The sequence below is a fragment of the Macrobrachium nipponense genome, chromosome 2, assembly GCF_015104395.2.
Source record: "Macrobrachium nipponense isolate FS-2020 chromosome 2, ASM1510439v2, whole genome shotgun sequence".
NCBI lineage: Eukaryota > Metazoa > Arthropoda > Malacostraca > Decapoda > Palaemonidae > Macrobrachium > Macrobrachium nipponense.
Genome location: NC_087201.1, coordinates 78954515 through 78979514, shown reverse-complemented (window position 1 = coordinate 78979514; position 25000 = coordinate 78954515). Strand labels below are relative to the sequence as shown.

Here is a 25000-nt window from a genome sequence, read left to right as displayed (position 1 = left end):
ATTAATTTTTAACGCAGATTACTGGAATTTCTGTAACCTCAATTTTACATTACTACATTCATTTTTACATGTGGTTTTATACTTACCATATTTATTATATTCAATGCATTGCATTTTAATAGTTATTATATAATCATATTATCCTTGCATCATTTTAGAACTTTTTCAGACTACTACATTAAGTGCATTGAGCTCATCAGCTTTGGCTAGTTGGTCCTTTCCAGAGAAATTTCTGGCTACACTTTTGCAGGGAGTTACTTCTAGGTCTTGTTATTCAGTAATCTCGCTTTTGCTTTTTCAGAAGTTTTATTCCGGCTGTGACGTAGCTGCCGATTCGTCTTCCAAATTATGTGATGTATTCATTGGAACTTGAGAAAGTCAAATTCTGTGCAAATGTTGTTTTTTTATTTATTTTTTTCAGGCTCACTTTATATTATTTGCTATTGACTGAATTAACTGTTTTTCATTTCTATCTCTCTTGTTGGGTTTTTTCTTATTGTTTCATTGTTTTTCTCTCTATTGGGCTTCTTCCGCCATATGAACCCTTAGGCTTCTAGCATTCTACTTTTCAAACAGGGGTTGCAGCCTGTCTTGAAATAATAATAATAATAATAATAATAATAATAATAATAATAATAATAATAATAATAATAATAATAATAATAATAATAATAAAGAGGCATGATTCAGTGGCTTTTTTATAATAATAATAATAATAATAATAATAATAATAATAATAATAATAATAATAATAATAATACTTGGGAAGTGATAACGTCTCTCTTGTCTGATCAGATTGATTTGCTCTTTCATCCAAACTCAGGATTCTTCATATCTTTAGTGCAAAGGATATCTCATGATTTGTTGTTCTAACGAAGGCTAATGCTATTAATGAATAGGAAAAATATCTGTCTATGCCGACAAGTACAACAAACAAACACAGTAAAGTCCATATATTAAAAAACAAACCTTCACACTTTAAGTATCACAGTGTGCGACAAGCACAAGATAAGATTGCCAAACTACTCCAAACAGGCAAGATTCGAGATGCGCGACTGATTGCCTAAACCATATCCCATTGATCTGTGAACTTCTGGGAGGATATCGTTGGACTTTGTAAATATGCAAGGTCGATGGATTGTAATTTACGATTAGGGGAAGGCAATCGTTGGCTTATGAAAATATACAAGGTCGATGGATTGTAATTTATGATTAGGGGAAGGCAATCGTTGTCCTATGAAAATATACAAGGTCGATGTGTAAATTTGTGTAAATTATAATCAGGGTAAGGCAATCGTTGGTGTTTGAAAATATACAAGGTCCATGGTTTGTAAATTATGATTAAGGTAAACTTCTGAGCCTCTGGATCAGCATTTCGGCTTTGGGAACCTGTACACCATGAGTGTGTTCTTGAACCATGAGACGCTGACTTTTTTCCTGAGGTTTTGCGAAGCTTCTGTGTCCAGCGCTAATCCCCGCTTCTCCATCTGCTGCTGGATGTAGTCGTTGTTCCTCGTGTTCACGTGGTTGTAACCCCCTTGGCCTACCACTGCCCATGAGAGGACGACACCTGTCAAGATAGATAATAATAATAATAATGCTAGTGGTGGTAAGTGTTTATATCGTAGCAGCTACTCACCAGGAGAGCTGATTTTGGTGGAAGGGTTGTCAAACCCATATTCATGAGTTTTTCGATTTCGCGAATGCTAGTAAGTAGAATTCTCCAGTATGTGAGTAGCGAAACATATAGGCGCCTCACCTTTGCAGGTATGCTGTACGAGGTTGTCTATAAACGTTTGTTCTTTTTCCTGTGGTATGTGCTCACCCACTTCCAGACTTAAAACCCAGTCATATTTGCGATCCAACTTCAGAGGGACTGAAAGATCCGTTGTGTGAATTTTTCCACCACTCAGCTGTTCAATGTTGAAGGCAGAATCGAAACCTAATGAAAGCAATTTCAAAGTGTATTAGTTTTGTCCCTTTTATGAAATAATTGTGAATGACAGTGAGTGAGTTTCGGGTAGATGATAAAATGAACAGGTGAAAGATGCGGTCACTATAGGATTCAACATGTGGAGAAAAAATATAAAAACTCTGACAGATTGGTGAAAAACAAAGGAGCAACTTCATTTACATTTATCTTACGAGATACAAGGATCTAAAAATAAGCTGGATTTTGAACTGTAGAAACAAAGGGAAATATCATATCTTATATGGGTAAATTAGATTAAAGTTCTTGGGTACAAGATAGTAACATAATAGTCTTCAATGGTGCAGAGTTAAGATGACTGGAAATTAATGAATAAAGAAAAACATTTCAGTAAAAACAAAGTGTTTCAAGTGAGACATGAATGACTTTTTCTTGAAAAATGTAAAGAAATAAAAAAAACTGTAAAAAAAGGACTATACAAAAGCTGTGGTATCAAAGAGATATAATGAGATATTTATATGGGTACGCGTGTTTTCGATTGGGGGTTGGGGGGGTGGGGTGGGGGGGGTGGGGGGGGGTGTTAGAAAAGGTTAAGGGGAATAAATACTATATCTTCTTTAATAGCGTATTCCAAGTAAGAAAAGTGTGTATATAAAACTGTTTACAGAGTCAGAGTTTAAAAAAGCCTTACGAACTACTAACTGTTAAACAGATTGCAAAGAAATGAGAACAAATAATGGTCTGTACCTTGCACAATACAGTTAGTCACACCAAGCGCAACACAGAACCATCCAACGTACTGTGTGAAAGGGCACCATATTTCTCATAAAATATTCAGGCGGTATAAAAATCATGGAGTAGAAAGTATGAGGTTGAAAATAAAAAATTAAAAAGTAGACGTTCAGCGAGTCTAAAAAGAATGTACTTCCCGAAAATATCTTATCGGGATAGAGGATCTCACGTGGATGGGCCTGTTTCATTGCTGCTGAATGATATTTTTTTCTTCTCTAACCAACTGCGTTCCATTCTCGCATAGCAAACTAACTGACTCAGTGGACTGGCGAAAATTTTTCTTTTATGTTTCTCATCCAAGACGTAGAAAGGTATCTGGGATCTCTCTCTCTCTCTCTCTCTCTCTCTCTCTCTCTCTCTCTCTCTCTGAGGCCTAGTAATCCTAAGCAGATATGGGTTATACTACTTTAGTTGCCGAAGGAATATAGCTCTCTCTCTCTCTCTCTCTCTCTCTCTCTCTCTCTCTCTCTCTCTCTCGTAAGTATTACCTTCCCAAGATTTGATCACTTGAGGTTTATCCACCAGGTTGCCCATCTTCATCTGGAGTTGGTATTGCTTCGTAAGCGATTCTGCTTGAGCCTCGTTCGACGACTTCACTATGCTGTTACCTGTTCTTAAGAAACAGCTGCCGTAATGTCCCAGTCCGGCTCCAAAATCTCCAACCGAAGACCTCCCAAAGATCTCTTCTAGGCCTGCGCACAGCTATAACAGGAAAAAAAAAATAATAACAATATTAATCATCACGAAGTTCAAAGTATTGGCACGGAATGAAATGGAAAATAGATTTTAGGCAATTAGTATGAGGTCATGCAGCGCTGAAACGGAAACAGAGAGTAGAAACGGTTTGAAGGGTGTAACAGGAGGAAAACCTCGCAGCTGTACTATGAAACAATTGATAGAAGGTGGGGAGTAAGATATAAGAAAGAGAATATGATGGGAAGTATAATAAAAGGGATAAAGGGACGCTACAACGAACCCTTAGACAATGCCTATAGTGCGCACCGAGTGAGGTGCACTGACAGCGCTAACCCTCTACCGGAAAAACATGATCAAATTCAAAAATATCATCCTCAAGCAAATGATTTAGTAACGGGGAGCAATAATTTTCGAGGGAGAATTCTAAGGAAAAGTTTTCATTTTAATACTGTTTCGAGATTTCAAAAACTGGAATTTGAAGAAAGAAGAGTTTACGAAATGCCAAGGACTATCGGTGATTTGGTATGAAAGAATATCATATACTATAAAGGTCAGTCTATTAAGAAGTGTCAGATGCCCAATATTGCCTGAAGTATGTAATGTGTAATGGGTTACTAGAAAGTCCTTCACTTTTGTCAGCATGAGTTCAATTTTCACAAAATGAAAAACATAGGGTTGAATTCTTCAAGATTTTATGTACCCGCTCTTGGAGGTTACGCTATTACGAAAATAAAGAAACACTATTAATAAACTTCAGCGGGGAATTTGATCAGTGGTTATGCAATTATAATTAAACAATATATTAAAACACTAATAATGGTTCATGAGCGAGAACATTAATAAACTATGGACTCATAATGTATGATAAACAAAGTTGAAACTGTAACACTCGAAAATAATTGGACATTAATCAGTTAATAACCATAAGTAAAAATAAACATTCATATTTATAGTTTAATCGAAATAGGTTGGATACGTTACATTTTTGGATGGATATATTAACCCTAATTACTTTGTCGACTGAGGTTATTTGGCTCAATGAGCGGTTGGAAGGGCTGAAATAGTGATACACTACGTGGACCACCGGCCGGCCCCACCCCCCATCCCATAAAAAGATTGGACATCCCGACCTGATGTGTTGTTTTCATTCCCCATCAAACTGTTATGCAAACTGAACTGCTGAACTGAAAATAAGCTGATACAAAGCTTCTTAATATTCATTTGTTACTGATATATATAATATCTATATATCCATATATATATATATATATATATATATATATATGTTATTATAATATGTTGCTACTTTCAAAACGCATATATCCCCTCTTTGACTGTATAAAATATTATGTATAGAATTTTGCAACATTTTTCAGATTCCTTAGCTAGCCTGAGAGTTGTAGAATGTTTAAAATGTCCGTTCAGATTTCGCATAGCATATTGTAAAAGAATATATAACGTAGTAAAGAAAGAGAGAGATTATCTTTGTCCGTTAGAAGCTAGAGTTGTTTTCGTTAACTTTTCATCACCTCTAGGTTAGAGGAACTCGAGTCTCCATGTTGTTTTTTAAAAAACATGTCACTCTTAATTATCGCTCGATTTCTGCCTTGATTGGGTACGTGTCTGTGTTGAGCTGGTACGTACATGAATGTATACTCGTTTCGTACGTGTTCATCTTTGCCGAATGCCACGTTCAGATTTTACCATTTGTCTGTAAAGTTATGTCACTATTTAGAAGCTTCTAGAAAGAATTGCATCATCTTTCTCATTGCCAAAAACGTTTTGTAACAGATCCACTGCCCAGCTCTTGTGCGAATTGAAAGATTTCATTCGGGCTTAAATCCTCAAAGCGTTCACATTCTCTCTCTCTCTCTCTCTCTCTCTGCCTCTCCATAACTGATATTAAAGTAATGTAAATTGGTCACTCGTAACTTGTAGATTTTCAGGTTTATATTTCTTAGAGTTTATTTAGTTTCAGATTTAATATTTATTTAGAATTATTTAGTGCTTTTTATGGAATCTGAACAAACATTGTGTGTGTAACGGCGCCTATTTTTGTGAAAGAGTGAAACAAGCTGCAGCAAAGAAAGAAAATTGGTATACCAAGAAGGTAAAGTCTGTTATATTTTTATTAGTTGCAACTAATATCTAATGGTTATGATGGTTTGGTAAAAACTGATAACTATTGGTTACGATGGTTTAGAGAACTAATAACTAATGGTTACAATGGTTTGAGTGAAAAAAAATTTTGATTTTACATTTTTACACATTGCAAATTTTTGTGTTTTGTGTTTGTTTCATTTGAAGTGATTTATATGTTTTGTGCATTTATTCATTTTCTTATTGAAGTGTGTGTTTTTATTTTATACTCTGTGTGCTTAATTAATACTTTTTGCAATTTTGGTATTTTCCCCATTTTTCAGTGTTTTCATTTGCATTCACAATTTAATTAACTTAGTTATTTTCATTACTTAATCATTGCACATTTAATTGAATTTAACACTTGTGAATTAATTTGCATTAGAATTCTTTTCAAGTTTTATTGTTGTTTAGCACAATTAATTTCCAAATTTTAAGTATTGCCTAACACTTTTGAATTTTGATTGAATTAATTTTCTTGAATTTTGTGATAAATTAATTTTGATTTAATTTTACTTAATTGATTCAAGAATTAATTAAACTTTACTTTGTTTTCAAGTACAGTAATTTTCCCTGATATTGTGCTTAGGTAGAAATACAGAGCGGTAATTGATCTGTTTTCCTTCAATCAACTTGAAGTGACTTAGAACCAGGAAAGTACTTAGACTTTTGAAATCAGGGAAATACTTATAATTTTAAAGTTGTTGATGGAGTGATGCCCTTTGATTAATTTGATTAGTTACAAGATTACCTCACACCTGCTTTGATGAACTTAGTCTGATTTTCTGCAATATTGGTAAGTTGTTAAGGGATCACTGTTGCCTTTAGAGTATTCAGTCGTTTAGTAACCTGTGATGAGGGTTCAGGTGTCTGGCGGTTGTGAGGAACAATTAATGAATGGTAAGTGTAGTAACCAGATACTTGGCACTGTCACAATATATATATATATATATATATATATATATATATATATATGTATTGTAAATATCACACACATACACACACACACACACACACACACACACACACACACATATATATATATATATATATATATATATATATATATATATATATATTGTAGTATGTGTGTTTGTTTGTGGGAGTGTCATGAATCCCCAAGGCAAATATGCACAAATGCGCCTGTATAATAATTTCATCATTAATTAAACGGTAAGCATTTTATAATTACATTAAAAACGTCATTTTGAGAAAAACACGAAGCATTTTGAAAATCTGTAACTTGAAATCGCCAGAAGAGTCAATTAGGAAGCTAAAATTTGAATCTAAAAATGAAGCACGATTAATTACATATGATACTTACTAATTATTTTCAAAATTACTTCCTCAAAACCAAATATATCTTCCATGAATGGAAGATATATTTTTAATTTTTTTGAAAACAATAACCACTATAGCAAAAGGATAAACCAGTTATAAATATCAACCGTTAGCTCATGACGTCACACATTGGCGGAAAAACCAACTGGCTCGCTCTTGGATAAGATGGAAAAGAAGAGAAAGGAACGGGCCACAGTTTATCTGGAAAGGTCCTAGGTCCTCGTGCACACGGTACATTGTAGACCACTACCTGAATCGCGATATGGAAATTTTCATTTCTATGAGCAAATTTGCAAGCACTTCGTGATCGGCTGCAGTACAAGTGGCGTCATGTTGCATGGATAAATATATTATGGACAACCTAATTCACTGAATACTCTTCAGCAGTGTTGCCGAAACTTGAAAATGTGGCACATTGCCTCAGCCTCATCAGTATCATTGTGTTACGGGCGAGGTTTGCGGAATGTCAGGTTGCCATGGTGTGAAGATTCTAGTGGTGAGGTGGTATGGAAATCTATCATCACTAAATATCGGTATTAATGGGATAATCGTCCTAGCAATGCCCATCCTCAGATTATCTGGATATGAACCCGCCGACGCCAACCATTATCCTCCAAATTACTTTTGATACCGTAAGTTCTTGTATATGTATGTATAGCGTAGGTCTATCGGTGGTGACACTAACTTCAGTTGCTTAGCAACTCCTGTAGTGTGAGCCACGAATCTGGAGTTCCATGCCCTCGGAAAGTCAAGCTTGAAGTCAGCAGTGACCGAGTAAAGAAGAATGGTGCTTACAAGATACTAATTGAAATGTTGATTAAAGAAGGATGGATTAGCCAAACGAAGCGATCAGCTATGGGAAGAGGAAGCATCAAAGAAATCAAGAGCCGCCTGCAGTCGAGTTCCAAGGTCTGACGAGGCCTTCTTGCTCCAACATATGCATAGATGAGGTTAGTGAGACGTAATCCTCATGGTAAATTATTTATTTCTTTAAATCTGTTTCAAGTTACATTCTGCTTCTAAAGAGAGTACTACTAGCCAGTCCCAAATTACAGGAAGTCTATTAGGCCTAAACATTATACCTGGTGCAGTAGAAAATGTAACAACAGTACGTGTTTATGTATGCTTGTCGTTTTATGGGCTAGGATAATGCAGTAGGCCTAGCCGAAAATTACATAGAATATAATAACATTTCCATCCGTTCAGATCCAATTTTTCATTAAGTTTTTTTTATTATTGTTTTTTTTTTATTAATGAAGACTACTTTAACAAAAACCATATTGTACTGAATATATAGAGGGTACGCATATACCCACCCCTTACAGCTAGATACTACAGGTCGTCACAATCATTGGTGGTTTAGAGGATTTAGTAGCTATGTATTTTATAGTCAATAATCATTAACTGTTGTTCCGATGAACAACATTGCGCGGCTGCCTGATGTCAAAAAGCACTCAAGTACAGATGGGAAAGACATGTGAATATGTTAAATAGCAAATAAAAAGCTAAGCTGTTGTAATTACTCGTGCTAAATCAGCTTGTGCGTCACTTTGGCCTAAGTATTAGGAAATGTTTGTTCTTTGACGCTAAGTTGGATGAAGTAATTGACGAAGGGGGATCACATAAAAAACGAGAGAGAGAGAGAGAGAGAGAGAGAGAGAGAGAGAGAGAGAGAGAGAGAGAGAGAGATTGTCTCTGTAACGTAGACCTATGAAGGTAATTTTCTTTTAGGGTAAATGACCGATCGGCGACATAGTAGCCACCTCTCTCAGAACGCGGCCAATCCCCGTAAAAGTGCTTGAATTGTGCCAATATTTCGCAATTTAGGAAATAACATTTAGGTACTACTTCGAGAGGAGCGTAGAGGTGACGGTGTGCAGCCTGGAAAGGCCACAACTCTTGACCGCTGCTCATAGCAGCGAATTCAAATACTTTTTCGGGAAGGTGGCCGCATTCCGGGATCGGTGGCCGCTGTGTCGCCGTTCAGTCATTTATCCTATTGTAAACTTCTTAAGTCAAAATATCATATGAGTTAATAGCTCAGTATGATACCCTTCATGCATAGTTTTATTCATAACATTCATAAAAAAAATATGTACACCAATAACTCTATAGTTTACAGGATAAGTGTACTTTTATAGGACGGTGTTTACAGGTCTCACTTGGATGAAAACTGTTACAAATATCGAAAGCCTTGGAAGTATATATCAGTAACACCCTTCATTGGGTAACATCTAATACAATATAGCTAAAAGGAAAAATATATTGAAAAAGAGAAATGGCGGGAAATGCCCCAAACACACACCTCAGTAGTTACTGGGGTGTTTTTGGAGGGCTTGGAACGGATTATCCATTTTACATGTAAAATGCGGTCCAAGATACGAAAAGCTCATGATACGAAGGCCGCCTCGGAACGGATTAATTTCGTATCTCGAGGCACCACTACAAGATTTACATAAAATGTATAATCATGCTGGTTGTTTTAGTGTCTTGTCAGAGCTTCGAAAAAGGTTTTGGATCCCACACTGCTTTTCAGTGGTGAAAAGAGTACCCAGAAAATGTATTGTATGCAAGCGTATTAATGGTAAATCTGTGCAATGTAATCAAAATGCTTATAGAGATTTTAGGGTAGATCCTCCCTCAGTTCCACATAGCTATGTTTTCATGGATTACACTGAACCCTTTGAATGAAAGTAAATAATTCCAAGCAGAAGGTTTGGATTCTTTGTATAACCTGTCTATGGTCCAGGTTTGTCAATCTCAAGTTATGTCAAGATTATTCTACTAGGGAATCCCTCAGAGCATTCCAACTACATACCTTTGAGTGGGGTTCGCCTCAATTGGTTTTTTCTGACTTGGGATCACAGCTGGATTCTGGGACCAAGATCATTCATGACTTCATCAAAGATGCTGAAACTCAAATGTACTTCCGAAAATATGGTAAAATGAATTAAGTTTGAGCATTTTGTGAAAGGCAAAAGTGAGTTGGGTTCTTTAGTAGAATCCTTGGTGAAACAGGTAATTCATAAGGTAATTCATGTGATAAACAAGAGGCCAATGTACAAGATGATATTGCTTCTCCAATTACAGCAGAGTGGCTTACAAGGGGATATGAATTGCATTCAGTCAATGTTATGCCATTATTACACCCTATAGAGGATGATCCAGACAGGTCAAGTCGAAGTCCCAATGATATTGTTAGAGACCACTATTCTAACTTACGCAAGGTAAGAGAAGCTTTGAAAGAAAGATACCATAATGAGATTTTAGTTAACCTTATTGTTCAAGCTAATGATAAGCTAATGATAAACAGGAAAGGTAAAAACCCAAACCTCATAAGAACTTTAACGTAGGTGATATTATTCCTTCAAAGAACAAAGCTGCAAACCTTATAATTATCCAATGGTTATCATAAAGAGTTTATAATTTAATAGTCTAGGTGAAAATACTAGTGCAGTTATATTGAACAATAAAAAAAATCACTAAAAGATACATATTTACTCTTATACCCCTTTTATCACAATAAAATTCGAATGACGCGCAAGTAATTATGGAGTGTGATGATAACCCCAGTGCAAGTTACCGTGTTACTAGGTCTGCAGCTGTGGAAGCCAATAGAACGATTAAACATCTGTGTTCTGAGGATTTAATATAAGTAGAATGTTGAAGTTAGCTTGTATATATTTGTTGCATTTTCTTTAGTATGTTTAATTCAATACATAAGTATATGTTAAATAAACTTTGATTGGGGCAATAAAAATTTGATTCGTTGGGAAAGTTGATTTTGACATGCATTTATTGGCCCCATTCCCCCCGTGGGGAGTGTTTGAAATTTCAATATTGGGTTGATTTTTTTATTTAAAAATTTCTTAATGTTTATATTGTTTTTATGGATAAACAACAATCTTAGCAGCTGGAATTCACTTTAAATAAACCTGATAATTGATAAACCCCCAGCCTTCTAAGAGGTCCTCTGGTCTCTTTATCCATAAGGACGTAACTGCCAAAACCACTTGCCGTTACAGGGGGAAGCTTCAAACACGAGCTGAGGTGAACAGCAACAACGTCCTGGAAAAAGAGATTTTTTTCTTTTTTACTGCTACCGCCACGTCAACACTACCACTTCACTGACTCTCGCACCTTCAAGAGGATTTTTTTGAATATTCTGAATTTTCGCAACAACCAAGAAATGGAATAATTTCTCATACTCGGAAGTCATCTGCTCAAAAATATTTGTTTAATTAGAATAATAAAATCATTCAAAGAACAAATATCTGCTGTAACTGGGACTCATTGTTTTATCCACGGACAGTCATTAGCAAGCAAAACTCTGCCAGGCAATCTACGCAGTTCACTGAATTTGGCAACAAAAGTGGTGAATTTTGTAAAGCATAGCTCTTTGAATTCGAGACTTTTCGCAGGTCTTTGCTCAGATCTGGGCACTGATTACAAGACTCCTGTTTCACACGGAAGTCCGCTGGCTTTCCAAGGGAAGCATGCGGAGTCAGTCTTTACGAGCTCAAGGATGAAGTGGAAATTTTCTTGCAGAAACAGAAACAAGGTAAACTGTGCGAAGCATTCAGAGAGGAAGACTTTTCAGCTTTCACTAGCATACCTTGTGGACTTTTTTGTGGCTATCAACAACCTCAATTTGAAGTTTACAAGGAAGAAAACACAAAAAACATCATTGCCACACTCTTGAGTAATAAGAGCTTTCACCGAAAAAAAAAATCATCTTTGGAAACGAAAAGTACTAGTGGGAAGTTTTTCATCGTTCTCGATCTGAATGAGCTCTTATCTGAGATGAGAAAACTTGAGCAGTATGACTTGACAAAAGAGGTTTTATCACATCTGGACTATTTTCCAGATGTCACAATGGAGAATTCTCTTTGGACATTGGTGCAGAATCCACTTAACACAGATGTGGAGTTGTTTCTGTAATCACTGCAAGAGGAAGCCATCGATTTGAAATGTAACTCGATCGCGAAAAGGGACTTTGTAACAATGAAGTTAGAAGAGTTTTGTGTGAAATATCTCCCCATGTAACCAAAAGCAGATGAAGAAGCACTTCGTGCGATTCTTCTTTTCTTCTACTTATCTTTGTGAAGCAGAGTTGCCAGCTCTTGTTGTCCTGAAAACTAATTTATGAACTAAATTAGTTCATAAACTGTGACTTAGTCTCGTGAGTCTTTCCAAATATTATATGCCATGTTTTCAAATTATCTATTCTTGAAATTGCAAGTCAATTTTGCCAATTTGCTAATGTTCAAACATTTTTTTCGCTCCCCTTGAACCAAATGTTTCGTTTTTAGTTACTTAGGAAAATGTCTCTCAATGTACTATTATTTGTTTGAGTGGCTTTCATTATTAAAATTTAATACAAACTGAAATCTGTTTTCCTGAACAATGCTAATAAAAAAATGCAAGAATCATTTCACGTGAACAAAAGAGGGAGTGGGGCCGTGCCGGTTTACTGGAAGCAAAAAGGGGGCGTCAGGTAAGATAGTTTGGGAACCACTGATCTACACCATCTACGCCCCTAGGCTACAGTCATGAAATGTTCAATACTGCAGAGCTTCAACTGCCGGTGGGTTCCCTCATTAATAGAATATAGGGTTAATTTTAGTGATAACTTTGATTAAATCCTTAAATGAAATTGTTCCAGTTTATTAAATATTTTCTCAAAATTCAGTAAAGAGAATTTGTAATATTCGTACTGGTAAAGGCCTTTTTGAGTATGCATATGATCACTGACATAGTCATTATTTCTTAAAATCTCGCCCATCCACTGGAAGCATTTTCCTTTTAACTGCTTCTTTCTCTTTTGTTTTTCTTTTTTGAAGAGATAGTAAAGTTGGGTAAAAATCATTGTAGATAATTTTGAATGTTACTTAATGAAAAACCGTTGTCAATGCTAATAGGCATCTTTCCCTTTAGTTGAAATTTGTTTGGCTGTCTTTTTTCTCAAAATTATTTTTAGATGTATCATACTGGTTTCCTTTGGTCTTTTGTTGAATCATCTTTATATAATTCTCATGTTATTGTTAAATGAAAATGAAAGACTAACTTGACGAAATTCCATTCTTTGGACCTTGCACCTGGATTACGGGTTGTAACATCAATCTGACGTGGTAAAAATAATTTCTTATTGTTACTGCCGGCCTATGGGAATTTCGAGTAGTAAGAAAACAAAACGAAAAACCTGTAGGGTGTTAGCGCCATCAGTGCACTTCACTCTGTGCACTGTTGGTATTACATAAGGTTCTTCAGCTCTAGCGGCAATCCTATTAATTTCTTACGCTCTACCTCCCTTCAAAGTCTCGTCAATCTTACTTTACACCCTCTCCTAACAATTGTTTCATAGCGCAACTGTGAGGCCATCCTGCTGTTATACCTTTAATTAAAACCTTGTAACCCTTTCACCATTGAATGGCCTTATAGGTGCCAACACTTGAGTTTTTGACTAAATTTTATTTATAGCTGTCATATTGTTGAAGGACTCTCTGGAGTCCTTTCTGATTTAATTGTTTGGGTTGTAAAGGGTCTAGTGACCAATTTCGGCAAATTAAAACTACTACACTTACAGCAGTAAGCAAGTGTAGTATATATAATTGATTAGTTTGCCGGTATTTATGGAAGGGTCGGTGGATGGCGGCTGAGGAGGAGGGTTCAAATCTTAAAAAAGGTAGACTGCTATTATGAGCAAAGATTGACTGTCGAGGCCGGTGTAAAAAAAAAAAAAAAAAATGTTACGGCATTTTTATTTGTAAACACGGGCTGATTGGGATTTCATTTGACTCATGGAAAATTTAAAAGTCTGCGTATATAGATAGATATATAGATAGATATATAGATAGATATACAAGTTAAGTATATCTTAGTTTTACCAGTCCACTGAGCTGATTAACAGCTCTCCTAGGGCTGGTCCGAAGGATTAGATATTTTTACGTGGCTAGGTACCAATTGGTCACCCAGCAACGGGACCTACAGCTTATTGTGGGCTCCGAACCACACTATATCAAGAAATGAATTTCTATCACCAGAAATAAATTCCTCTGATTCCATGTTGGCCGAGCCGGGATTTGAACTTCGGACCACCGGATTGGCAGCCGAGCGCGAAAACCACTCGTCCAGCAAGGAACTGAGATAGATATATAAATATAGATAGATAGATATATAGATATTGTTCAAGATTTTAAGCCAGAACCAAGGAAAATAGTCTTTTACCAAGTTTCATGCATCTTTGTCTATATGCAAATTGCCCTTTTCAACTGTAGGAATCCATTCTCTCCATTCTCCATTGTTGGAATTACCCCCTACAGGGACGAGGATTCAAAAGGATCGGGAGCCAGCGGCTCGTTCTCAGAACGACTTTGGAGGTCAGAAGAACACCAGACCTAAGACAGGTCAGATCTCCTCCTGCAGCCGCCAGACGCCACCTTCTCCCCCCTTTGTCTGCTTCCCCCTGCTCCCTCTGGGAAGTCCCAAGTATTTTTTTTTACAATCCTTAGTACATGGAAACATCAAGGAGGAGACTACAAGCCCTCAGGAATTCAGGTACTGTGAGAGGAATTCCAGTTCATCCAGGGAATTGTTTTTACTTTTGTCTGTATTTCATTTCCTTTCCCCAAGGCAACTTGTTTAGTGTCTCATAATGTAATTTCTCCCCTTGTGCTACTAGTAACATTCCCCTAATAAATTCAAGCAACGAAATAGTTCTCTTTGTGTAAATTTCCCAGTCATTTCATTTCCCCCCCATGAGTGGCCTTTTTGATTGAAAGAAAGTAGAGGGTAACGTTCGCCCTCGTGTGTCCCCCCCTCCTTATGCCCGTGTCATGTCTATTTTTTGCAGACAAACAACGTGCCTGATTGTGGTAGAAGTTGGAACTCTTGGAGCAGGCTGGCATTTTCAATCCGTTTGCCTCAAAATTTCTGAACGCCGTGACTGGATTTGCTCCAGCCGTGTGTTCCAGTGGATTGACAATGCGGTTTTCCCCCCCCCCTTTTTTTAGTCTCCTGGACCTCTGTAAACAATTCATGTAAATACAGCGCATTTAAACTAGAGTCCAGCTTTTGTGTAAATTCCCTCCTTCCTCAGTATTATCGGCCTTATGCCTGTTGTAGATTTTTTTTTTCTTTGTTCTGATCCCTCGTCCTCCATGCAAGATCAAATTTTTTCAGTGTTAACTACATTTCCTATGGAGTGAACGAGGTGAAATCAGAATATATATATATATATATTATATATATATAATATATAGTATATATATATATAGCTATATATATATATATATATATATATATATATATATATATATATATGCTATCTATATATAGCTACATAGATATCTATATAGATATCTATATAGCTATATATATATATATATATATATATATATATATATTAGATAGATAGATAGATAGATAGATAGATAGATATATAGCAATTGAAACACCAGCAGGAAAGCGCTATCTACATATCAGTAAGGACACCAAGGCCAAAAAACCCGGAACAACATTTTGTACAAATTTATTGGGACATGTTTCAAGTAGCACTATCACTCGTTATCAAACCTACAAAATTAAAATGAATGACATTATAGTTCTTGCAATCAAATTCACCATAATAAAATGACATGTATAAAAATTATAGGAGTACGTTAAAAGATAGCTAATAATTAAAAAAAATACAAAAATTAAAATAAGAAAATGGCTAAATGAAACAATTGAGTAGATAAAATAAAATAAAGCAGATTGCAAATTTAGTCACCAAAACGGATGGTACAAAAGAACAGTAAATTTTATACTAAAGGTTCTGATCATATAACAAAATCCAGCAGGATGCAAGTACTAAAAAACACAAAAGTGAAGTAACAGCTACATTTCTAGCCACGGAAGGCTTTATCTTAACAGAATATAAAAGTTTTATATTCTGTTAAGATAAAGCCTTCTTTGGTTAGAAATGTAGCTGTTACCTCACTTTTGTGTTTTTAGTCTGCATCCTGCTGGTCTGTATATCGACTGAGTATATCTACTGTTCTTTTGTACAATCCGTTTTTGTGACTTAAGTGTGCATTCTGCTTTATTTTATTTTATCTGCTCAATTTTTTCATTTAGCCATTTTTTTATTTTAATATTTTTTCAAGTATTAGCTATCTTATAACGTACTCTTATAATTTTTATACATGTTATTTTACTATGGTGAATTTGATTGCAAAAACTATAACGTCATTTTAATTTTGTAGGTGATAACGAGTGATAGTACTACCTGAAATGTGTCCCAATAAAGTTGTACAAAATGCTGTTCCGGGTTTTTGGCCATCCATATATCTATCTATCGATCGATCGCGATAATAGATAGATGTTTAGATAGCTATAGGATATAGATATTACTATATATAGTCTTTATATATATTAAATATATATTATATATAATATATTATATATATATATTATTAATAATATTATAATAGATATATCTATTAGATTATATATATATATATATATATATAGATAGAAGATATAGATAATATATTATAATATATATTATTATATAATATAGAATAGATAGATAGATATAGATATATAAATATATATATACATATATATACATATATATATATATATATATATAATATATATATATATATATATATATATATATATATCGAATACAAATGGCCTTTGATATCTAATTCGCTCTACCTCGGAATTAATATATTTTCATATATGTTTAACCGAGGGGGAAATTTATTAAGCGATAATAGAATTGGCGATCGACTGGCGCGAACCATCGACCTCTTTAATTCCAGTTCTATTATCGCTTAATAAATTCCCCCTCGTTAAACATATGAAAATATATTAATTCCGAGGTAGAGCGAATTAGATATTAAAGGACATTTGTAGTTCGATATATGTATATGAATCACGGTAATGTGATCGACTTATATAATGACTACGTGCGGGCAAAAGCACTACCACGCAACCGAGAACGAGATGGCTGTATGCAGTCTCCAAAACAAAAAATACCTTTATATATATAGATATATATATATATATATATAGATATATATATATATATATATATATATAAATAAGTAAAGTTTTGCACGTGTATTATTAGTAAATCAATATTGATACCAGATATTATGGTAATTTGTTTGGAAAAGAATACTTTATATCCTTTAAAGACCTGCGCGTGTTTATATAAAAAAAACTACACTTTTGCATATGGTATGCTTAGTTTTCTTGCATACGCAAAGCAAGCGATGAGTTATTAGTGACCCGTAACTTCGCAATCAGAGGACCTGATTGAATTTTAGAGCAAATCTTAAATAACCAATCACAAATGTAACGTAAAAGTTATAGTGGGGTTGCCTTAAGTTTGTATACGTTTTCTGTTACACGAGACAAAGAAAACTGCAGTTGTCTTACAACGTCGTGCTTGAATTATAATCTGGAAGAAAGTTGAAAGTTTTAGTCTTTTAATAAGAATGCTAAATTCATTATTGACACTTACCAGTCCATCCCATACGTTATTCCCTCCTTGAAATGTCTTTGTGTCGTCAAGACAAAACCCTCCTGAAGGAAGCACGCCCTTGGTGAGACAGGCCAGTTTGTTGGTCAGCTGTTCTATGATTCCATCTTTCTCCTTCAGCTGTTCGTTCTTCTCCTTAATTTGCTGCGCTTCCTAGGGAGTTCCCGATATGAACAAATAGTAAATAAATAAATTTACAGATATATTGGATATTAACCGTTATGTTAGGGCACGGTTGGTTAGATTGGTTTCAAATTGCTATAGAAGCCTACGAGGCTTGCAAAATGCTATTTGCAAAGGGACCCCAAATTACATATTGTCATCTCTGTATCTCCTCCTCTAAGATTATTTCACAAGCTTCCAAGGAGGTTAAACATTTCAGTTAGGGCCAAAGTATAGCCACTGTAATAAGACTACCCCGAGGAGTAAGAACAATGTACTTTGGGTTGTGCGTAAAGCAAAATCTTGCACTGGATTATTATATTCTTGCATCTTGAACTATATTCGCGAGACTTGAATGGATAGTGATGTGGCGTGTTCAGTGGCGGATTAAAGAGGTGGGTGGCACCTGGTCACGTGCCCCCCGCCCCCCGGATATGAATGATAGAACATTTTCTTTCAGTAAATCATTATTAGTAGCAAAAATGTGCTTAGTTATTTATTTTATTTTCAGCAACAGTAACAACAATAACAACTATATATATATATATATATATACTATATATATATATATATAATATATATATATATATATTATGTATGTGTGTGTATGTGTATGTATATGTTTAATGTATGTATGTATACGTATATGTATGTGTATTTGCGTATGTATGTATATACTATATATATATATATATATATATATATATATATATATATATATATATTATATATATATATTGTGGGTGCGTGCACATTATTTAAATATTGATACATTTGTTCGGTATGTGAGTACATGTTACGTAGAATATAGTATATATACATGATAATCCAAAGTGCCGCCTAATAAAAGATTTCTAGATCCGTCACTGGTCGTGCCTTAATTAATTTCTAACAGAATCGAAATAGGGGTGAATTGTATAAAAAATATGTGGAATGATTAGCATAAATGCATATGGGTATCGATACAATACAGTATTAACAAACTTATAAGTTTAAGTTGTTCTTAGGGAAATAACCAGTTGTCCCGGTGGGATGTTTAAAGCATGATGGCATGCTCAAAAAGGTTTGTTTTAAAAATTCTTCATTGTCCTTTACTTAATCAAATGTTTGAAATTAGTGAGTAATCTCAGTTCCTATTCTTTGACTTCACAGTATTAATGAATTATAATTCCAATTACTATTCCCAAGATATTCATTGTTAATTCAGTCATACTAAACATACAAAATACTCACCAACGGATTTCCAGAATAGTTGTTCAATGATTTAACAGAAGAGAGAGAAAGAATGATTACTGCAGAACCTAGCACGGCCAGTATCAAGCGATTCTGAAATAAGGAAAATGTCCAAGTTAGTTTAGCCATGGGGAACAATGACGAACACTAGGTTTCATAGCTAGAATGACAGATGAGCCTCAAGTTTTCACTGGTGGTCGGATTTGGACATTAAAAGGACTCCTGGTAGATTTGCCACTTAGAACCACTCGTATAGCAAACCTAAGATGTAGTTTGAATGTCTGAATATTGTGCCCATTTCCTGTAAGTATGTAAATGGATGATGATGTTTGTCCATCTAAGTACATATTCTTATATTGGAGGTTTTTAATGCAAGATCTTTCATGTTACATGGCAGCAAGTTCTTGGAATCTACTTTTGTAATGTTGCCAAGAGTATTACTGATACTCTTTATGCATTTTACTTGCTATTATTTGGGCTTGGAGTCCTTTGCTCTGCTATGATTATAATAAGGGTCCCTGTTATAACTTATAACAATAGAGTCTGAAAATTAATCTGATCTACCACCCGTTGATTCTTTTATTTAAAATATTTTCAATCCTTAAACCCACTTCAGTCTTGCTGTCCAATTTCTATTAACTAAAACTTATTATTGCAACTATGTGGTTTTCTTCCAGTCTCATAATTATTCCCTTAGCTTGCTGTCCAACCTCTCTAGTACCCTCTTTTCACTGACTGAAGCATTAGATAGCTGAAAGTGCCCCAGTGTCTAGCTTCATATTCTAAATTTCATGATTCATTCATCATCTTGGCAGTGTGTGGAAATATCTTTTAGCCTGGCAAAGTAAAAATCCGAGGCACCAGTTTTATGCAACCAGCTAATTTCTGTGTGAGTAACTGCCTCAGTGAGAGGTAGACAAATGCGGTTTGTGGGTCACATAGTGAGAAGACAAGAACTAGAGCATCTCTCTCTCACTGGTAAAATCAATGGAAGGAGACCGAGAGGAAGACCTAGACAAATATATATGGATGGATTGGTGAGAATGACTGGAGGAAGAATGTCTGCAGCTCAGTTGCTGCAGAGAGATGGAAATAGGGAGGAATGGCGACCCGTGATTGCCGAAGTCCTTGGGCATATGGCACCTGGATGATGATGATGAACTGCCTCTGTGAAGTTTCTTAGACTCTGGTATACTGCCATGAACACAGTGCTCTGATATCTCCTGGGCCAGAAGAGGGCTACACTAACTCCAAATGCATGTTTTTTACAAGTAGACAACACTAATCGTATGAATGATTTTTGTTTAAGAGTGGCTATTCTATGAAGGTTGACTAACCTAGGTTGGTCCTTGGTGGAAAATAAGGAGGTATAGTAGAGTTGTCCTGTTTGCTGCAAGATTAGGCCTAAGCTTACTGTTGGAGAATGTTTGGGCTGAATATCCTGATTGTTATAAGGTCTGTGTTATACATAGTGTGGGGACATTTGAAAAGAAATGTTGTTCTGGTTATTGTGGGAACTCTGGAATTAAAGGAAATGCAGCACATGCATCATCATATGTATGGGCATAACTTGGTGATTTTTCTTGGTCAGAAAGATTGATCTTCTCATCACTAGTCAAGCTGTACAGCAGCTAGTCAACTTGGGAAGAAAATGAGTGTTATAAAACAAGAAAATCAGTTCTGAGAATTCATTTGAAGGAGATGGGTGGGAATGTTGTGCCTGGCGTTTTGTGAAAGCGCAGATCCCCATGTTACAAGCAAGAGTTGCTGAAATTTGTATCACAAGCGCGTTAGCTAGATTACCATCTGTTGCCCCATGCTCACTAGTACCAGTGCTACCAGCGCTTCAAAAATCTTTCAGGGTCTTGAAAAATTAACCCAATGCTTGAAAATCTGAAATAAAAGTTTGAAAATCTCCGAAATCTTGAAAATTATGTATGGAGTCCTGAAACACAATCTTGAGAAAAATGATAGCAGGTTTCTGTCAGACAGCTACTTGGCGTTATTGTCACAATTTTCTTGTTAGATATGCGAGAGGTTTCGTTTAGAATAAGAGTGTGTCATTGCTATGCTGCACAACATGGAGCCAAAGGAAGCAACAAATACTAAAAGACAGATGAAGTTCCATCATTGAACTTGCCCTGAACTTAGCTTCTTTAGTGTCTAAGCACCAGCTTGATGACTTACAGGAAGAATGGAGGGTCCTTATTTGGGCAAAGGAAATAGTGCATCCCATGCTTTCTCAGGAAGTATACCTGCATTTTGACCTAATTTAAGGAATACATTAAATGAAAATGGTCAGTCCAAGTTTATTTTCATGTGTGACTTCATATGTGGCCTCCTTGCATTGCCACACTCTTCAGCCTGTGTAGAAAGAATATTTTCCCAATTAAATCTGGTGAAGAAGAAACAAACGCCGCTCTTTTGATGGCATGTTTTGTCGCTCATTTTGAGCATGGTTTCAATTCTGAATCCATGCTTTTGTAATACGCCTGTTGTGTGAGGGGTCTGAGAAGAGAAGAAGAGAAAGCCTGGTAGATTTTCCTGACCTTAATAGTACTGGGGGTGTCACATAGAGAATGATGTCACAGATATGTACAGTGAGACATTGTTTTATAGACTCCTTTTATGAGTGAAAAAGACGATTCAGAGTAAAATATACTATCATCTTTGTCTTTTTCTTCTTATTATTCATCGTCTTCTCACCCCAGTCCAAATAAATCAGTAAACATGGAACACTTGGGATTTTTTTAGGTTCATAAGGAACTGTGGAAGTATTTAATGGTGACAAGCAGTTGCAAGATATCTTTCCTAACAATTGGGATGTGGAGAGGTACCATAGTCGAGGCCATAGCCGAATAGGATGATCTCCCTAACGGTCGGAATTTTGGTACAAAATATTGTGTGGGAATTTTGCTACAGAGAGCAGTATGTGGTAAGGGAGGAGACCCAAGTTCAGTGCTGGTATTGGGAAAAGGTTAACGTGAAACTAATTATGCAGTGTACATTTCATTGGAGTCACGTTTTACCAATTGAGAATATTTTAAACTTTTTTACAAAATAAATTGCAAAATTGTAATGAACAGTCATGTATGAGTGCACTGTACACTAGACTGTAACTCATTATTTTTTCTTGTTTTCAGGTAAGAGGGTTGAATGGAAAACAGAGTCGTGGCCCTGACAATATTTAACATAGAATTAATGGAACTAAAGATGGCTGCTTAAAAGGTAGTGGGGTTGCAAGGCCTTTCTGAGTTGAAGGCATCCCAAGGATGAGTCTTCAAGTTTCAAACTTTGGTATGGACTTACTATCTGAAAGGCTCATGTTGCACCATTGGTATCAACAAGTTTTGGAAGACGTTCTTAGATTTGGTTGACTCGCCGTTGCTTATTGGATAGCAAATCTATTATGCTGATTAAACCAGGTGTTTTTTACTGCTCTGTGCCAAGTAATACATTGGCAGACAGGTCAGAGTAGAGAATACCTGGTACAAGCTTAGCAAGGAACGTTTGTATGCTATGTACTGCGTGAATGCTGCAGGTACTCAGAGGTTGAAACCATCAGCAGTTGCCCCATCTTCTGAGTTGTAAACACAGTCCATTGAATCTGCCTTCGTTGTTCCAGTGCCACAGCTACGGCTCAATTCTTCTGTCATTCCCGAGTTAGAAATCTGACTTGGCCTTAAGACACACTCAGATGACATAACTCCTTCGCCTCTTCCTACACCAGCAAGTGCCAATATAAAGCCACTTGGAGGCATTGAGGAGGTTTAATGCCGCCTCAGTACTACTAGCCACATCAGGTATGGCCTTTAACACGCACACCGAGATGTCCGCTTGGTAAGTGTTGAAATAAGTTTCCTAGGCTCTTGTAACACCATACAGTACAATTGTTTAGGTTTCTTTGTGTACTGTTTCTTTTTCAATCAGCATTTTAGAGTAAATTGTACACTGTATAGCATAGCACACATTATAGGGAAATAACACTACCTGTAATACATGTATTGTACTGAATGCACTGAATGCAGAAATTGACTTCAAAGAATAAGTAAATTACATACCTGTAATGAGGTCCTGTATTTTAAATTTCTTGCTAAACTTGTACATACTCATAATTTGATTATACAGTTACGTACAGTGATACAGTACAATGCCCTCGAATGGTTTGATTTTGGTACTTGTATTAATTACTTGTTATGAACACAAAGCCAAGGTAGGTTAGGCTGCTGTAATGAAGTTCTTGCATGCCATATTTTGCTTTTTAGCGTCCATTTCTTTTTAGAATGTTTATAAAAAAATACAGTACACGTATTTCTTTGGATTCTATAAAATTCTTTTAAGGTATTATGCGAGTATATTTTCAAAGGCTAGTCTAAGGTATGGTTGGTTTTTCTGGTAGTCAAAAGGTAGCATAGTAAAATTTACTCCTGTGTCTGTTCTTAGGCTGCATTCGCACTCCTCTTTGATGTATTATATTAGTTTATATAAATTAAAGTTTGTATATATTTATATATATATATTATATATTATATATATATATATATTATATATATATTATATATATATTTATATATATATATCTATCTATATATATATATATTATATATATGATATATATATATATATACACACACACACACACACACACACACACACACACATATATATATATATATATATTATATATATATATATATATATATATATATATATATATATATAATGTGACAACCACCAGCATTCGGCTTAACCACATAACGTCGGATAGTGCGAAAATCTTATCTAAATTTCCGAGAACTTGGGCATTACCTACACACAAAATCATGGGAGACTTAACATCAGTGAGATTCTTTGTAGTTAGTGGGATGGTGGAATGAAGCCAGCCATTCGTTGGAAATAATAGCGGATATTTGCTTCTGGGTTCCGAATTTACGTACATTTAATCAATGTGATGGATTTGTGGGAAATAGAATGCATTACCTGTACCATATCATAGGAGATGTGAGAGGAAATTACCGAATGATAAAACTTATTTGACAGTTTTCTGTAAGGAAAATTTTTTTATTTAACCATTTTATCCTTGCTGCCATGCGTATCTTTTCTGTAAATGTCCTATAAATTTACATCTGTATTTTTTTTACTTTAGTTAAATAAGATCTTGGCCATCTTTGCGGCATGAGTAAGGGAGGGTAATATTTGAGAACTTGTTACACTAAAGTAGAGGTTTTTATGTACGTTCCCCTCATTGCTCTGCAGTAGGTAGGTCTCGATGTCTATTTCTGTGAGGTGGTAACTTGAATGGGAACCAGAGGGTTTCCAGCTTTTAACGGCTGGGTTGTTATTGGGGAAAAGACGATGACTGTACCGCGGCCAGATTCTGGATTCTAAGTTGCATGCACTGAAGAGATTTTGTTTGATAGGCTTTGGAGAACAGGCAAAAACTAAGCATTAGTATAAGAAAAACGAGTGCGCGGGAGCGGGGGATTGCAAGTGATCATGGAAAAGGAGTGCATCGTAAAATGTCTGAATAAGAACAACTGAAAATGGTGTGGTAGTTCCAACAATTTAAAGAGTAACTTACTACGTTAGACATTGACCTGTTCATCCTTGTCGGTCAATGATGATCTGTCTGCTCACTTCAGTGTGGTTGATTAAGAGTTGGTTATGAACTCTGGCCACGAGGATCACGCTGGGTGAAGCCTGTAAGAAAACAAAATACTATATCTCAAGTCCATTAGATTCTGGAATATAACGCTTAGTCCGCAAATGTAGCCGTTATTTTCTTTAATCATAATTATGCTGACCAAGTCATTGATAAACCAAAGCTTTCAGTGTTCAATTAGACTGTTGAAGGATGCCACAGGGACTTGTAACTTACTCAAAAGGAAATGGGAGGTAAAGTGAGAGCTAACCCCGAGGAAAACGGTGAACTATAAAGTAAATAAGAGTAGGAATCAGGGAAGACAGAAGCAAAGGAAATGTGCCAGAGTTCAGAGGTAATTGAAAGAAACTCTCTCACTATGAGGTATTAAGGCAAATGATCTGTCCTTGTGAGTGTGAGTGACCGTGTCGCCTTGGGGAGCCCCAGGGAGCAGCTGAATTCGGCAGAGGAAGTAAAAGATCACATGCAAGATGTATAACGGTGACTTGCACAGTGTATGAATGGGGTG

The 25000-nt window shown here is 35.7% G+C and overlaps 1 protein-coding gene across 2 annotated transcripts in view; it reads right to left on the bottom strand.

The window, feature by feature from the left end:
• Positions 1-938: 938 nt before the first annotated feature.
• Positions 939-25000, bottom strand: part of LOC135220693 (uncharacterized) — a 46453-nt gene continuing 22391 nt past the window's right edge. For both annotated transcript variants that reach the window (XM_064258075.1, XM_064258076.1), the window contains exons 2-7: positions 24412-24530; positions 18831-18923; positions 17418-17588; positions 3211-3424; positions 1760-1942; positions 939-1570 (exon numbers count right to left, since the gene is read on the bottom strand). In XM_064258075.1, the coding sequence (XP_064114145.1) occupies positions 1368-1570; positions 1760-1942; positions 3211-3424; positions 17418-17588; positions 18831-18923; positions 24412-24435 (888 nt within the window). In that variant the 5' untranslated portion in view covers positions 24436-24530 and the 3' untranslated portion in view covers positions 939-1367. The remainder of the gene's footprint in view (positions 1571-1759; positions 1943-3210; positions 3425-17417; positions 17589-18830; positions 18924-24411; positions 24531-25000) is intronic.